The 17,395-nt window shown below is 42.1% G+C and overlaps 1 protein-coding gene across 6 annotated transcripts in view; it reads right to left on the minus strand.

The window, feature by feature from the left end:
• FBXW11 (F-box and WD repeat domain containing 11) overlaps positions 1-17,395 on the minus strand; it is a 131,519-nt gene that overhangs the window by 3,951 nt on the left and 110,173 nt on the right. For 5 of the 6 annotated variants that reach the window (XM_019982813.2, XM_019982810.2, XM_019982809.2 and 2 more), the window contains 7 exons: positions 16,094-16,231; positions 13,998-14,116; positions 12,122-12,371; positions 9,188-9,306; positions 7,390-7,500; positions 6,449-6,527; positions 5,221-5,406 (listed from right to left, as the gene is read on the minus strand). In XM_019982813.2, the coding sequence (XP_019838372.1) occupies positions 5,245-5,406; positions 6,449-6,527; positions 7,390-7,500; positions 9,188-9,306; positions 12,122-12,371; positions 13,998-14,116; positions 16,094-16,231 (978 nt within the window). In that variant the 3' untranslated portion in view covers positions 5,221-5,244. Of the gene's footprint in view, positions 1-4,438; positions 4,891-5,220; positions 5,407-6,448; positions 6,528-7,389; positions 7,501-9,187; positions 9,307-12,121; positions 12,372-13,997; positions 14,117-16,093; positions 16,232-17,395 lie in introns of those variants that run through there. The other variant, XM_070774518.1, reaches the window with a different exon arrangement.

Here is a 17,395-nt window from a genome sequence, read left to right on the forward strand (position 1 = left end):
AGCTTATATACTATTTAAAGACAATTTTCCTAAAAGGTTGGTAATTTTCACTAAGACCAAGAATCCTAATGTTTCTCAATAAATTCAAGACAGATTCAACTTCATCTGCCACTATTTTCCCCATGAAGGATACGAAGAGTACTTGAATTATTTAAAAAATATTAACACTCAGAGATTAGAAGTCAGCACTCTCAAATGCTACTAGTGGGAATGTCAAGAGATGTAACTCTTCTGCAGGGTATCCCCAAGTATCAAAGTCTTTAAATGTCATACTTTTCAACCTAGACACTGCAGACATTTCTAGAATTCTATCCAAAGGTAATAAAGGGTTGGGCAAAGACTAAGCTGAAAGAATCATGGCAATGTGTTTTATAATAGCTAAAAGCTGGGAGGAAAATATAAATATATAACAGGGCCATATCCAAACAATCAAATTTTATTTTGCCATTAGGAACAATAATTTAGATAAACAGTGACCTTGCTAACAGGCAATAATTTCACAATAAAGGGGGCGGGGAGAAGCACAGTTATCAACCACAATTTTTAAAAGCCTGAAAGGCTATATACAAAGGAGTTAATAACAGCAAACCGAGGAATTTATTCTCTTCTTTTGGCCTACCAACTTTTACTAATTTCCAAATAATGATCCTATATTGTCTTCTAATAAAAAAGAGAGCTACTGTATACATAGCTCTTAGAAGTCAGTAATTTTTTAAAAAATGACTCAGCAAATAAATCTACTGCTTTAATTTCCCGACACAGAAATACTCTTACCTTATATTTTAGGGGTAAATATCTTACTGCAAGGTTAAATCATCATTATGGTAGTGCTTCTTATTATGCATAAATCTTACAGTATCACATGGTAATAATTTTTCCTTGTTACAATAAATGAAAAGAACTTGGAAAAGAGCAATGAAATTTATAAAGTTGACTGCCAAAGTTGTCAAAAGTAGTTCACTTTGAAGAGACAAACACATTTGAGGTTTCAATGCTTGTGCTGCTTAAAAAGCAGATAAGATTTTTCCACTGATTTGTGATTGTGGATCACAACAACGCAGTTGTTCTTAGGCTCCCAAAAAGGGGGTGAGAGGAGGGACTGGAAGAAGTAACACCTCAGTTTTCTTTCCACCAGAGCCAATGAGAGAGTGAGCCCTGGTGATCATTATTCCATCTCTCAGTCAAAGGAACCATGTTTCAGGGCAGTTTCACAAAGTCTATAAAAGTTGTCCAATTTGTGAATGTTTACTATGCTCTATAATTCATCTATCAAATATGCCAGAGGGGGGAGAAAACACACTACAGACGTCTTAGATTTTACCATGTGCTTCTCTAGTAGAGTGGCACATTTCAAAACCACCAAAGAGATACACTTAAGTTGCTGTATGATACACCTCCTCCTCTGACCCTACCCATCTCAGGTCGGTCAGTTGGAGCTGTCCATGTTCTGTTTTACGCATATCTCCAACACGGGAAAAATAAAAGCAGAGGCACTGGGATACAACAAAAGCAACGCAGAGAGAGAAATGTATAGCTTAGAATGGAAGTTAAGAACGGAATCAACTTAACAAAAGATGTGCAAGACTTCGACACTAAGAACTGCCAAGGCACTGCTCAAGAGAAACAAGAAGATTTAAATAATCAAGAGATATACTGGGTTTATGGATTAGAAGACTCAACATTTGTTAAAGATGGAAATTCTCCCCAAAATGATCTTTAGACTCAATGCAGTTCTGATCATAATCCCATAATCTTCATAGAATTTGACAATTTCATTCAAAAATGAGTATGAAAACCAAAAGGACCTAAAAGAATCAAAACAATGTTTTTAAAGTTGACTTATTATACAGTGTGGTATTGGCAAAAGGATAGCCATAGATCACAGAACAGAAGAGAGGCCAGAAAAACAACTACAAACAAGTGGGGAATTGAGTTTTTGACAGATTACTAAAGCAATTCAATGGAAGAGGACAGTCTCTTAATCCAATAGAGCTGGAATGACTAGATGGCTGTATACAAAACAAGAACATTGATATCCTTACCTCACACTATATACAAAAATTAACTCTAAAGAGATCAAAGACCTAAATGTCAAAGCTAAGCTCTTACAATGATGCTCGTCCAAACATGGTAGTCACTAGCTACATGTAGCTGTTTTAAGTTTAAATGAAGTATAATTAAATATAATTAAAAATCCAATTCAATTTAAATGTAATTAAACACTCAGTTCCTAAATCAAACTGGACACATTTCATGAGCTTAATAGCTACACACAGCTCATGACTACCAAAGTGGATGGTGCAACTATGGAAAACTGAAATCTAGTGAAAGAAAGGTCAGTGTTTGCTAAGGCTGCGGTGGGGTCAGGTTCTGACTCAAGGACACAAGGGAACTTCTGGGGGTGACAGAAACGTTCTTATCTGGATTGTGGAGGAAGTTGCAGGGGAATGTAAATTTGTCACACAGTATACTTTAAGTGGGTACAATCTGTTTTATAAAAATCACACCTCAATAAAATTGATTCAAAAACAAAAATGGAGATTAGCGAAGGGAAAGGGCAGAGGGAGACGTGTACATATAGGCACCTGTGTATAGAAGACTATATCTAGTACTTTGACTATGCTAGTGCGGACAATTTATTCCAATTTCTTACTGAGTTACTCTCTATGTTTGTGGAAGGTGACTGTATGAATACACTGCAGTTTCTTATGCACACTTACTTATTTACGGTCAGATTCTGGTTGGCTGAGCAGAAAGGGCACAACGATGTCATGCTGGCCCCAGGAGCCACTCGGCCAACCAAGGCCAGCAAGCGCTCACGGTGCACTGTGCGGGGTCAGACACTGGGGCTCCAGAACAAGAAGGAGCACCACAGCCTCGTGAGAGAGACAGGCGTGCACACCATTTCAACGCCAAAGAATAAACCAAGTCAGATCAGGTGAAGGAGAGAAGGTGGGGTGCTGGTCTCTACAAAGCCCTGACAACGCAAGCAAGGGGAGCAAGGGGCCAGAAGTCTGAGGAGTAATGAGGGAAAAGGAACAGAATTCAGTCTGGTTGGAGCACTGGGTTTTTGGGAGGGAACAATGAGAGGCTGAAGTGGGGGAGGGTAGAGAGGACAGCAGGTGAGAGCTAGAGGGTGAAACTCCTGGTAGCTGGTCCTAGCTAAGCCTTGTTCCTAAAGGCAGCAGGGCGGTAGTGCAGGGCAGAGGCAGGGCGGTAGTGCAGGGCAGAGGCAGGGCGGTAGTGCAGGGCAGAGGCAGGGCGAAGACAACCACAGGTGTCAGTAGGATCAAGGGTGGCCGGAAGAGGGAGAAGAAAATCCCAGGAAGGAAGGAGGAAACCAGTTTTCATTCGGGTCCATTCCTCCTTCCTCATGTATTTCTTTTTCTTTGGGGGAAGGAAGGCTGAGCCGGGGATGAGCAAGCATTCAAGAGATCCTTGCCTTCTTCCTCTGTAATTTCCTGTAATTTAATAAATGTAAAAAGTGTGGCATGTGAATTTCTCAACTGACTTGTAAAGAATCTATCCAGAGAGAAAAAAAGCGAGGGAGATGGCCATTATCACAAGAGACAGCAGGAACACACTTGAGACCAGGATCAGCAACGATGTATGTGACTTAAGGGTCACTACCGTGGCTCAGCTCTTACAGCCGAGGAGGCACAGCCAACCCGTGGTGGCACTGAGTCCTCCTGGGTCCACGTGGGGTCCCGTCATCCTTCCTACTGACCGGCAGTACTCCAACCAGGCACTGCTGCTCAAACCGAGTTGGCATGAAGAAAAAACACACTGGCCATTCCTGATGCAGACCCTGGCTTCTCACTAATAATGGAATGGGGCAAGACCAGAGGTCAGCATACTTTTCTTAAAAGGTCAGAATGTGTACAGATTTTAGATGCTGTCAGCCACATGGTCTCTGTTGCAACTACTACTCAATTCTGCCACTGAAGCAGGAAAAAAGCCACAGACAATAGCTGTGGCTGGTGAGGGAGAGCGTATAGAGGACAGAAGGTAAGAGCTAGATGTTGAAACTCCTGGTTTCACAGACACAGACATGACTGTTTCCAATAAAACTATTTATGGGCATTGGAATTTGAATTTTATGTAATTTTCACATGTCTTAAAATAATACTGTTAAGTTTTTCAAAGTATTTAAAGTGCAAAACACTATTCTTAAACTGCTGTGCTAAGGATACAGAAGACTGGCAGAGGGTCAAATCTGGCCTCTCGCTGTAGGCCTGACCCTTGAGTAAGTCAAATTTCCTGGAGCAGAAATAAGGAGTATTTGAAAAGATGTCAACTTAGTGATCTATAAACCAGTGATTCCCTATCTTTTCACCAACAAATGTCACAATTCTACACATGGACTTTCTTTACACTTCTAATATTCAATAAATAGAAAAATATACAATGATAAAAAGCTACTAAGCACTAAGCAATGTACATAAATATGAATTTTATTAACAGTCTTTACATACGTGGTAGTACAATATGCACAACATTATTTCTTCAATCTACAAAGTTTAATGTGCACAGAATGCACAGGCCTCCTTGCGGAATTCTCAATTGGGATTACTGGTCCAGATGCACACGATCATCAGTTTCAAGGACACAGCCAAGGAAGGCTTCTCGTTCTCTATTAACGGATGACCTTTGTAATCAAGACATGCCATCATCCATGGTCACAATGGCTCTAAGGCTGCCTGTAACCAGGGCAAAGAACTCTCCAGGGTGCCTGCTGAGTCTAATGGATAAAAAGTGAGTTTTAGGGGCTCCCTCAACAAACACCCTTCTCTGACTCCTCCTTCAGGGAATGGCGGTGGTGGGTGGACTGTAATGGGAGGAAGGAGAGGTAGTTTTAAGAGTTTGGTGGACGGTGATTTTTTTTTTTAACTGAAAGACAAGAAAGAAAGAGAAAAAGAAGATCCTTATATTGCAAAACAGATTGGGGGATTTTTACTGGTATTAAATTGATATGACCTGGGAAACAGTTTTAAAAACAGGAACCATAGTTTCTGGCAATACGAAAACCCGCAATAATCAGGATTCTGATTCAGACCTTATTTTGATGTGACCATAAAGATACTAGAACTATACTAGAGTTCTATACTAGAACTCTGCAAAGCTGATGCCTCTAATAAAGACTAACCACATTGGTTCCTATTACTTCCCCAGAGGGAAGGTGGACTCAATCAGCCAAGTTACAAGTGGGGAAGTACTCACCTGAAACGGGTGAAGTGCAGACTGTTATCTGGAGATGTAAGTGTATGTTCTGGAGGGAGAACGGGTCTCATTCTGGGCACTGGGAGGCACATTTAAGAAATCCCAAATCAAAATTGTGTCATCGTGCGAGCTGCTGATGATCTGAAATTCATCAAACTGTAGCCGAAACACACGTCCAGAGTGTTCCTGGGAAACATATCAGCTTGATGAATAAAACGAGACCTTGACAATCCCTCCTATCACCAGGGAGCTGGCACAGGCTAAAAATACAGCTCCTTATCCAGGTTTCCTAAATAAGTCTCCAGAGCTTACTGAGCTTTGCCCTTCACCCAAGGAACACATATTCTGCTTCTACTTCAAGGGTTTTCTTTAATTTAACTTTGTATTCTAGATTCTGTCCCATTAATATGTCAAAGAAGAAAAACTGCCTGATCGTCTCGCAACAATATTTAATACCTATTCTTGATACACTGTAAAAACTAGGCCCAGAAGGATAGTGTTTTTAACATGACCAAGCATACCTATCTCAAACCACAGCCAACGTCGAAATCAATGGTGAAATATCAGAAGTATTCCTATTAATATCAAGAAGGAAACAAGAATGGCCCTGACTGAAGTTCCGCATGTTCTAGTCAATGCAAGGAGGGAAGAAATAGAAGCTAAAACTATTAAAAATAAGAAAAATCAATCCATATTTTCAGACAACTGTCTCCTCAAAAATACAACAAAAGCAAACAGATTATTAGAAATAATGAGCTTGGTGAAGTAAGCTTGCTAATGAGCTTGCTAAAATAAAATTAACATATAAAAACAAGTATTCCTGTATGCCAGCAATAATGCCTAGAACACAGATTGAGGGGAAAGTTCACCATAACCTACAAAACGTGCTGCGTTGTAAAACACAACCCAGCCACAGACACCCGTATTAGGAAATCTCCCAAACCTGCAGACAGGAAATACTCCACGCTCCAGGAGGAAGCCAGGCCATCTACAAATGAGGAGGCCTGCTTTCATATTTTAAGCTGTGTTAACACTCCCGAGGAAAGAGCTCACAGTGATATGAATGGAAAATAGTCTCTGATTTTGACTAAACTAATGGAAGAGTCCACTTCGCAGAAGGAACGCTGTGAGATGTAGAAGCTTTCCAGTGACGGGCTCAGGGAGGTCTATCTGCAGGGAGCCAACTGCCAACACAGGGAAGCACTTCCCATTCCAACAGATCACATACCACCAGCGTGCGCAGACACAACGTGCTTGCCGGGGCTCGCGGGTCGAGAGCAGCTTGCAAGTCCCAAACTTTGATTTTCCTAGAACGGAGAATGAGATGGCAATGGGTGGGAAAGTTAACGTTTTACACACTGTCAAGCATTTCCTTGACAAAAAGGAGTGCATTTGAACTGCCTATTTTAAAAGCTAGTGGGCAATCTGCTGATGTTTTGACAAGGTATTTAAACCAATTACACTTGCTTTGGAAGAAATAAGGACCTACACATTCTCCGAATTGCTGAAATGGTGAAGAACTATTATTTGAGGGGATACAAGAAAACAACTTCATGTTATCTCAATTCAATTCCTGACTTGATAATCTGTGTCACCAAATTCATTCATCAGGGGGCTCTCTAGGGCTGAGTAGGTGCCGCTGACAGAAGCTAGGGCTCTTGGTGAAATTCCAAGGATACCTTTCTCCAAACTAAGCAAACGCTGAAAGTTAATAATAGGAGTATGAACAGACCAACTAACTCAGTGAAGTATATATAAGGTCATCTTGAAAGGTTTATGGTTGCCATTTGCTCATTTTAAAAGTCATGAGGCTTTTTAAAGAGGATGTGTTCAATCTACCAAAAGGGGAAAATAAATTTATCATTGAACTCACCATACACACACAAAAAAGCCTGGTTTAATTTAGGGCTGGGACAAAGAACTGAATTTCCGCACAGCCTAAGCTACTCCCTTCAGTTTATGATAATGGTTAAAAGCATAAGCTTAGTTCATCCTTCTGGGCCTGAGTGTCCCCACACATCAAGTGGTGTCACACCCGCCATCCACTATCACGAAGGAAATAGAACACCCAGCACGGGGCCCGGCAATACACGGCTGCTTCATAAGCAGTACTTCCTGTTCCTCTTCAAATAGTTGTGGCTGTGCCATTTGAAAATCTGAAACACATACCCATCATAGGCCCCGCTGACAATCCTCTTGTTATCAAACCGGATGCATCGGACCAATTCTTCATGTCCCTCAAGGACTCTCAAACAGGCGCCACATTCAATGTCCCACAGCCTTCAGTGAAAAACAGAGCTCTGTGAGCCAGCCTCGCACATGACCACACTACCCACACATCTTCACCATCCTGGGAGCACGTATTTCTGTTTCATTCCTGCCACATTACACACATTCAAAGACGCATGTGTGTATCTTATTCAGGTATTTTTTAAGAACTTGGGAAGAGGCCTTACTTTTCACTTGAAACTTTTAAAAACCATGTTGTTATTATTTAAATAAGACCAACAAACAAGAAATATCAATTATATTTAGTTCCCAGGCATTCTAGTAAAGTCTGAATGGATGAAACCAAGGAGTCAAATGATCTGGGAAGGATTTTTCTGAGGGAGATGAGGATTGTAGGCTGTAAAGAAGAGGCATATGGGTGTAGGGGAGATGAGAGAGATGGCCCAGGGGGTAGGCTTCCAAGCCAGGCACTTGGAGCCTGGAGGCCATGAGGCCCGCTGTGATTAGGACCAGTGGACCAGCTGGTGGTCTCATCTCCCAATTAGCTTACGGACATCCCCTTCCTATGACAGACTGCAACCTCGGGCTACCCAGAGCACAGCGGGGATCTCTTACTGGGTCCATGTCTTAGAAACACGAACCCACTGACTACATACAGCCCTTTTCTCTATACGATTTATGTAGCAATTCTGGAAATAGAGTTTTTTTTCTATTATCATTGATATGTCTACATTATTTGCAAAAAAGAAATCACAGTAAACTAATATGCACAAACAAAGCTAGCAAATCTATACTGCTGTTTTCTTAGCCTCCAGCAGTAGAGCCCAGTAGCTCCTGTCACACATCCAATGACTATTCTATCCTAAGCAACAGCTCTCCACCATCAGTGAGGGTGGCTTCCTAATCTACTGTGAAGACAGCCAGTCAGCACTGCCCCTATGACTCCAGAGGTTCCCTTCCTTAAACTAGACAGCAATGCACATTATTATTTTGCAAAAGCTAAGAGATTCCAATGAGGAAGTTATAGATTGTTTATTGCTGAAACATTACATAATGCAAAGCACAGAGAATGCAACAGAACGAAGATTCAAATTCTCAACGGACTTTTATGATATCTTCACATTTAAAATGGTAAAGAAAACTCTTGGCAGTTATAGCTATATTGTATCTGCTTTCATTCTTTTTTTAAAAAATAATCTTGAACCGAATCCGTATTTTGCTCAAACAGCCAATTTGTTTATAAAACTTACTAGCAGATGTTGGGATGGTGGAAAAAAGACCTGGGATAATTAAGTAGATATTTGAGGAAAGTTTTTAATACAATAAAAAGTATTTAAGGATAGGCATATTTATTAGAAAGAAAGAACAACGAACCTTGGGGAGAAAAAAGGGAGATAAACGACTAAGCAGGAATTGATGACACTCCCATCTGCTGGGGAGAGAGGCAGGAGCTCACAGGTGAGGGAAGCAGGGCATCAGGCGGGAGCATGCTCTGTTCTGAGGCATTTGGGCCGTAAGCGATTTTGGGTGGAGGTGAGGCTGTAAAACCCTGTGCACTGGGGAGTCTTGCAGGAACACCCAGGACATACACAATCCGCCCACTTTAGTACGCAGAGCCAGATACACGTAGAAAAATACCTGAAGCTTGCTTATCAGAAGCAGCCCCCAAACCAAGTCTGCTGAGCATCAGGACTGAGAGACGTGAGCCCACCGGCTCGGCACAGCCGCTTCCACCCACCTTATGGTATTGTCTGATGACCCACTGACAACCAGCCGGTCCCGGTACTGGAGGCAGGCAATGCCACGCTTGTGCCCGTTCAGAGTGCGGACAAACTCACAGGTGCTCGTGCTCCAGACCTGCAGGCAATTAGCAATACTGTCAAGAATGGATGCAGAAAAGCTCTCGACAAGATACCTTAAAACACAAGCAGAGCTGCTAAGAACGACCAAAACACTTGATTAGGAAATATGCTGTGGGGGCTGGGGAACAGACTGGACAGCATTACATTCTCTCAGCTGTGGAGGGACAGAACTGGAATGAGGGAGCTGTGGAGTCTCCAAACCTTGAGATCTTCTCAAAGAGAACTTCTCCTGGAGGCTTCCAACATCCATTTGCCTACAGGGAAGGGTTTGGGCCAGATTTTATGTTTTTACGCCAGCTGACATGTCAAACCCAATGTAACTGATGTGAAAAGGCTTCACCTTTCACATTCTCCTCTTTTCCAGCAGTTTCTCAAACAGCTCCATTTGTTTTGACACACCACTGCTAATATTATGTATGTGAAATAAACAATCCCCCTTTTGTGAAGCTGTCTGCAAGACTCAGATGTCCACAAACACACTTAACACAGGCCAAATGAGATGCAAAGCAGCCAATGTGCCCTGAACTATTTTATTAGCTGCATCTGCAGTTGAACGGGACGACTAGCTATCCAGAGGCAAAAGGGTGAAGTGGAATCCCCATGTCACACCGTATCCAAAAATTTACTTCATCATGGATCAACGACCTAAATGAAGGAACTGAAACTATAACCCTCAGAAGAAACAAGAGTAAATCTCTGTGGCCTTGTGCTAGGCAACTTCTCAGATATGACAGTAAAAGTACAAGTAACAACAACAAATTGGTAAACTGAATTTCATCAAAGTTAAAAGTGTTTCAAAGGACGCTATCAAGAAAGTGAAAACATGGGCTTCCCTGCTTCCACTTTCTTCCAGTGGTTAAGAATCCACCTTGCAATGCAAGGGACACCGCCCTGATCGTTGGTTGGGGAACACCCCACGGCCCACGGAGCGACACGGCCCGTGCACCAGAGCCTGTGCTCTGCAACGAGAGCAGCCACCACAATAAGAAGCCTGTGCAACGCAACAAAGAGTAGCTCCTGCTTATGGCAACTAGAGAAACTCCACGTGCAGCAACCAAGACTGCCCCCATAGCCAAAAAATAAAATAAATTAAAAAATTTTAAACTTTATCTGATAAGGGACTTGTAACCAGAATATGCAAAGAACTTTTGCAACTGAATAATAAAAAGACAAATAATCTAAGCTTTGAAATGAGCAAAAGATTTAAGTAGATGTTTCTTCAAAGAACTTATAAAAATGGTCAATAAGTCCATGAACAGATGCTCAACATCATTAGTCATTAGGAAAATGGAAAGCAAAACTGCAGATATACTACTACTAAACACCTTCTAGGATGGCTATGATAAAAAGACACACACATACACACGCACAAGTGTTAGTGAGGACGTGGCGAAATATCTGGGCTGATATTATGCAATCTGTTTTATAATAGGGCCCAAACCCTCTTGGCTTGCAGACACGGGTCTTGCACAAATTGGTCTGATTGAGTGATGAGTGAGTTGCCACAAATCCTAGTTTTTCAGCTTCCAGGCTATCCAATCTGAAGTTTGATGGAATCTAGTCTTGATGTGTGGAACTAGATACTAGAATGCTGGCCAGTATAGGTCATAAAAGGAAGGCTTCTGATGCAGTCATTTTGGAAAACAGTTTGACAATTCCTCAAAATGTTCAACACAGTTACCATCCCAAGACAATTAAAAATATATGTACTTGCAAAAAATCTGTACACAAATATTTATGGCAGCATTATTTATAATAGATAGAATGCGTAAACAATCAAAATATTCATGAACCAATGAATGAATAAAAATGTGGACCATCCACACACAGAATTTCATTTAGTCATCACAAGGGGTGAAGCACTGATGCATGCTGCAAAGTACATGGATGAACCCTGAAAATACTACACGCAGTGAAAGAGGCCAGGCACAAAAAGCCACACGTAATATACGGTGACATTTACCTTAAACATCTAAAATAGGCAGATCCACAGACAGAAAGTAGATTACCAGGGATCAGAGGAAGAGAATAGCAGTTGACTGCTAACAGGCATGAGGTTTTTACGGAGAGTGATGAAAATATTCTGAAACTAGTGAGAGTCAAACACCACTATGAATATACTAAATCACTGAATGGTATGCTTTAAAATAATAAATCTTATGGTATGTGAATTATATCTCAATAAGGCTGCTGTAAGAATAAAAGGAAAGCTAAACGTTTTAAGGTTCACAAGGTACTGGAATCAGCACTGCATTCACCACGTCCGATGGATCACCCAGGACCGCTGCTTATCACGTCTGCCTCACACCACATGCTGAGCTCCTTGGAGGCAGGGGCGTGTCTTGCCCAACACTGCATCTTCAGCACCAAGCCCAAGGTTGATGATACGTCAGGCTCTCAAGGTTAGGTGAATAAATCAAACTTCAGCTCTGCCACTGACTAGCTGTGTGGTGGTCTCCAGCCCAGCCCATCTGTAACACGTGGCTCAACAAGAGTGCTAAGAGGGCGGTGTGAGGCAGTGATGGGAAGCATCCACGCACGACACACGTCCCGCAGGGAGTTCTCTTCCCATGAAAAGGCCATCAGCAGTAACAATCTCCTTTCATGAGACAGAGGACTGCCAGTGACCCTCTTCTCAGACCTTGCCTATGACTCTAGAAACAAAGACTGAGCGTGCCTTGACGTCTCACAAGCACAAATGGAGGAGAATCGAGATCTTGCCAGATGTGAGGCTGGTATAAGCCACAGCGGCTTTCTCTATGTGCAGAAGGGATGGGAATAAACAGAGTTCTGACTGTGGACACACTCACTTTGATGGTCCTGTCCCCAGAGGCGGACACTATGTACTTGTCGTCAAAGTCCACGACGTTGACTGCAGCCCGGTGGCCGACAAGGACCCGGCGCAGAGTGATGTCGGTGGCAGAGGCCATGTCCCACACGGCGATGGAGCGGTCCTTGGAGCAGGTCACCATCAGCCCGTTGCTGAAGCGCAAGTGGAGCACGGCCTCGTTGTGGTGGATCAACGTGTTCAGAACTTCGCCTGTGTTCACATCCCAGACTCTAGAGCAGAACAGAAGAGCACAATGCTTAATTACTGAGACAACCAGGAAAAGACTCCAGAGTCTGTGCTCTGGGCCCACTGTTAGTACTAACCCTAACAGCAGGAGGGGGAAGTGTGGACTTCACACGTATTTGGTGACTGGGACCTGCTTAAAAGGAGCCCCCGGAAGCAATTTTTCTATCTGCAAAGAAATGTGCAGATGGTTTCAAAAAGGTCAATTCTGCCCAGGTATTCAGGGATGGTGTTTGCAGGCTTGTGTTGGTGACAAAAAAATGATTCAAGAAATCATTGGGCTTTGCAATGAGCCCAAGATGACAGAGAAGATGGCCTGGTGGCTGGGTTTCAAGCATGAGGTTCTTTATGACCTTTGGAAAGCTTCTGAGTCTATTATGTATCCACTGCAAACTGGAGACTGTAAGTCATGGTGTCTCCTCAATTACACACCAGTCTGTTTACCCGACCACTTTATGGACAAAGTCAGTGTCTCCAGCTCCTTGGGTTCTTAGGGGCAATCCGTCACATCATAACTTTTCTGTAACCCCAAACTCCTAAGGGTACAAGTTCACGTGGAGGAGAGGAGGAAGATTCACACTTCTGGAGCTGAGACATGATCTGTGTCAGCAGGAGCAGCCTGAAGCCCTGAGTCAGGCAAAGGATATAGGCGTGCTGGTGACTATCTCTATCTCTTAGGTGTGCCTGTAAAACAACCCTCTTCAAGTCTCTGACTCACCCTAGGAGAGGCATTTCCTTTCCTCCACACGGCAGGCCTTTCTCCAGCTACCAGCAGTCCAGCTGAGGCTGTACCGTATTATCTCTAGGCTCTGGTGAACTCATCACTATACCAAAATCCAAAACTATTTGGAGTGAAAAATGTCCTTGTCCCAGGGGTTTAGGAGTAGATCCAAGTAAGGTTTCCTTTCTACTCTCAATCCCAACCAGCAATCTTAGCTTCCCTTCTACTACAGAACACTGCCACTTCTGTCTTCATCACCTGGGCCTTGTGACAGCATCTGAGAACTGGAGTCTCCACTACTGGAAAAGCTACATATCAACACAGTCTTGAATGACAAAACGCAAGGCTCAAAATTAACTATGTGTGTAAATTATTTGCCTCTCTGGCCTCAGTTTCCCAAAACTACACCTATATAAAAGAAGATACTATTTACCTATTTGGAAAGGTTTCTGTGAGAATTCAACAGGAAAACATCATACAAAATATCTGGCACATTATTTGGCACATTATTAAGAGTGCTGCAAATAGCTGTCTCTGATTCTTTCTAGTATCCATAGGTTACTACCCATCACACTCCTACAACACCCCACCTCCTTCCTCTACCCTCTGGAGCATGGTCTCCGGGGAAAAGCTAGCTTGATACGAGGTAATGTGCTTTTACAGGAAAGCAGGTGCCATCTCTGTAACGTATGGTAATGGGAATAGGACCTGCTTAACAAAGTTAGCTCTCCTATCTATTTTGCTCTAATGCAGCTACACCAAAAGTGGTTTTTAAATAGAGCATACAAAAACATATACACGGTATGTGTGTACTTTATTGCAGAAGAAGGTATGAACCTCAGTCTTCTCATGGAAGGTATACAAGTTCAGACTAGTGAAGCCATATCCTCACCTCACTGTGGAGTCCGAAGAGCCAGTCACAATGACACGTTCATCATACTGGAGACAAAGGACAGAGCCAGTGTGGCCCGTTAACACTTTCAAACATTCCAAGCTGGTTTTATCCCAAATCTATTGAGACAAGATCAACCACAAACAGTAATTTAGTATATCACATTCTGATACATGTTCTTATCTCACCTTATTTTCTGAATCATAAAACAAGACAAAGCTGTGTTCCAGTACATAAGAGCAATGAACATCCAACAGGTGGTAAATGACGAGGGGGAAGAGGCAGTACTGAACGACTTCCACGACAGATGGACCATTCTGTTGACTCTGTCCCCGTTACTACTGTGTCCATTATACTCAGCAGCCTTATAAAGAGAATTTTTAAATAAACTCTGCAAAAAGAGTTGGCTCACCCTCTGGAAAACAATATGACAGTATCTATTAAGAGTCTTTAAGAACGCACACCCTTTAACCCATGACATTGTTTACGAAAAATTTAAAATGAAAAATGTTCAGCATCTTACAAAAAATTTCACAGTAAATTATGGAGAGTTTTTAATGAGAAAATACACTGTTTTATTAAGTTATGTTTTTCGAAAAACCAGACTAAAAGTCATCCACGTAGTGACATAAATACTAAGTATGTTTTAAAGCAAAGATTAAAAGGAAGTAAAATGGTGACAGTTGGCTCTATACTCTGAGTGTTGTTTTTCTCCCTTCTTTTGATCTTTCCAGTGGTTTCCAAGTTTTTGAGACTGTTCACAAATAATGGGAACGATGGGAAGTGATTTTCTTCAAAGACTGTATTGTTAAAAATAGATTCTTGTGGACCTATTTCTTGGGGCTTCCCTGGTGGTTCAGATTGTAAAGAATCTGCCTGCAATGCAGGAGACCTGGGTTCGATTCCTGGGTCAGGAAGATCTCCTGGAAAAGGGAATGGCTACCCACTCCCTTACCTGGGGAATTCCACGGATGGAGGAGCCTGGCGGGCTACAATCCACGAGGTCACAAAGAGTCAGACACGACTGAGTGACTGATTAGCACTTTCACCTCTTTCTTCCCTTGTAAAAATACTATCATAATTTGCAGTGTTCCTAAAGTGAACTACAAATGGCCAATGCAAATTAGGATAGTATGTTCTCACAAAAACATGCATGCATATGTTCATAGTGGCTCTCTCTATTGATAATTGTGAAGAACCATAAACACAAATAGGTAAACGGATAAACACACCGTGGTGTAGCCGTAAAGAGGAGTGCTACCCAGCAGTAATAAGGAGTCAACTGTCGTCAAATGCGACAGTGTAGCAGAATCTCAAATGCACAATGCTAAGTATAGAAACCTAGACTCAAACGGTTTTACTATGTGAGTCCATTTACAGGACATTCTCAAGAAGGCAAAATTATAGGGACAGAAAAAAAAACATCCGTAGTTGTCAGCGCCTGAGGAACCAAACAGGTAAACACAAAGAAGCAGGGCAAAGAGTCTGGGGGACGGCAGAGCTGTTCTGGGTCCTGATCACTGTTACGGCTGCACAACTATCTGTGCTTATCAAAACTCACAGAACTTTACACCGAAAGAGCATATGTAAATTATAACCAAAAATCTAAAAATCACACATTTTCTTAAATATGAGAAAATAAGCTACAAACAATATGAAAAAACATGTTAGAGCCATTAAACATTAAACACAAAGAAATTATCCAGTTTATCTACTACTGAAAAGTGGATAAAAACAACATAAATTGCTCTTTCGTGTTATCAACTTAGCCTTTCACAGAATCCATAAAAGGTAATGACTCTTGATTTATGTGCATGTTAGCAACACTTTCACCAGCTAGCAAAGTACCCAGGAGCCCTGTGACACTGAGGTATTGCCCACTTGCACCTACATACAGAATACAGAAGTGAATGTGCTTCGGGAAGGGAAAGCCGTGAGAGGATCCAGGGGTCTGCTGTTAGTAGAGTGCAGACAGCTGCCAAGGTTGAGTGAAACAGACAAAAACCAATCAGGAGGAAATGAAGAGACTGTTACATCTAGTGTCTAACATGTAACCACAGTTCTAAAAATAACACACACAAAATACAGTCATTTACCTTAATGGAATTGTCTCGCAGGCCGCTGATAATTTTCTCGTCGTCATACTGTAAGCAGTAGACGCCTTTGCTGTTCTCAGAGCGACACTGAATCCGCTGCAGGTTGTGCCGCCCACACCGCCAGTTAGACTCTATAGTCTGGGGAAAGGGGGCGACAGGTGAGCTTCCGTCAGTCAACTGTTCTATCAGGGTGCAGTCTTTGCACTTCACAAACAGCACACCAGGGATACTCCATCTTGGTCTGATAGCTGTCTGTGGATAGGAATTAAACTCTTTTCCAAGTAAGACATTAGCCCAGCAGTATTTTTCCTCAAGCGTTCACTGCTCATCTGGCAACTATCACAAGATTTCCAATGAGTGTGGGTTGGGTTTGGAAAAAATGGCCTAGATACAATTCAATATGCTTAAACAATGCTATTTGAACCCAAAACATACAAACAAATAGTAACTCACTGGATCATTCTTTAATGCCACTTAAAATATTTGGCAGAAGACCACCACTAACATAAGTATATACTAACAACCTGTGTATCTATGCAAAACACTGTCTTGATTAGTGAGAAAACACACTGAAAATACCACATGCCGACTACTACAGAAAGAACTGTGTCATCCATTTCTAATCTTCCACAGACTGAAGCTCCTTCAGAGGAAGAATGGCACATTCCAGTCCTGATTTTCATTCTTTCATCATTCATTCAACACTTACTGAGATGTTGGATACTCCAGGTACTGACTGACCGACTGTGCCAGGCAAGGGGATGAAAAGATTGACAGGAAGCATAGCTGGATACACACTAAATCATGTTTATTTGGTTCAATGATCCATGCATCTACCTTGGAAGGAAGTTCTCCTTACTTCCCTTTTACAAACAAGGAGTTTAACTTGCCTGGGGCCACAAAACTAGTAACTGGATGAGCTGGAAACCACACCCAGTTCCTTCCTGACTCGGAGCCTATGGTTTTTCTTTTAAAATATGCCATGTCCACAAAGTATAGAGGCAATGAACACAGAACTTAGATCAGTAACAACTCCACATAAAGTATCAGAGTCAAACAAGTGATTAAAACTAAGTGCTGCAGGACTTAAAGGGTCTCATATAGTGCTATGGCCTGAGACCAGTGGGCAAAGTTTAATGAGGAGGTGGGCCATGCCCAGAACACTAGGCCTATCTCTGGCAGTGGATGTCAGGGATTTTCAGCATCAAAAGACACAGTGTTTCCACTAAGGACAACCAAAGTATAAATTCCTGATTCTTGAAATCAGGGGACAATAGGGACTACAATAATTGGTTATACTAG

This window comes from Bos indicus, chromosome 20 (assembly GCF_029378745.1).
Source record: "Bos indicus isolate NIAB-ARS_2022 breed Sahiwal x Tharparkar chromosome 20, NIAB-ARS_B.indTharparkar_mat_pri_1.0, whole genome shotgun sequence".
Classification (NCBI taxonomy): Eukaryota; Metazoa; Chordata; class Mammalia; order Artiodactyla; family Bovidae; genus Bos; species Bos indicus.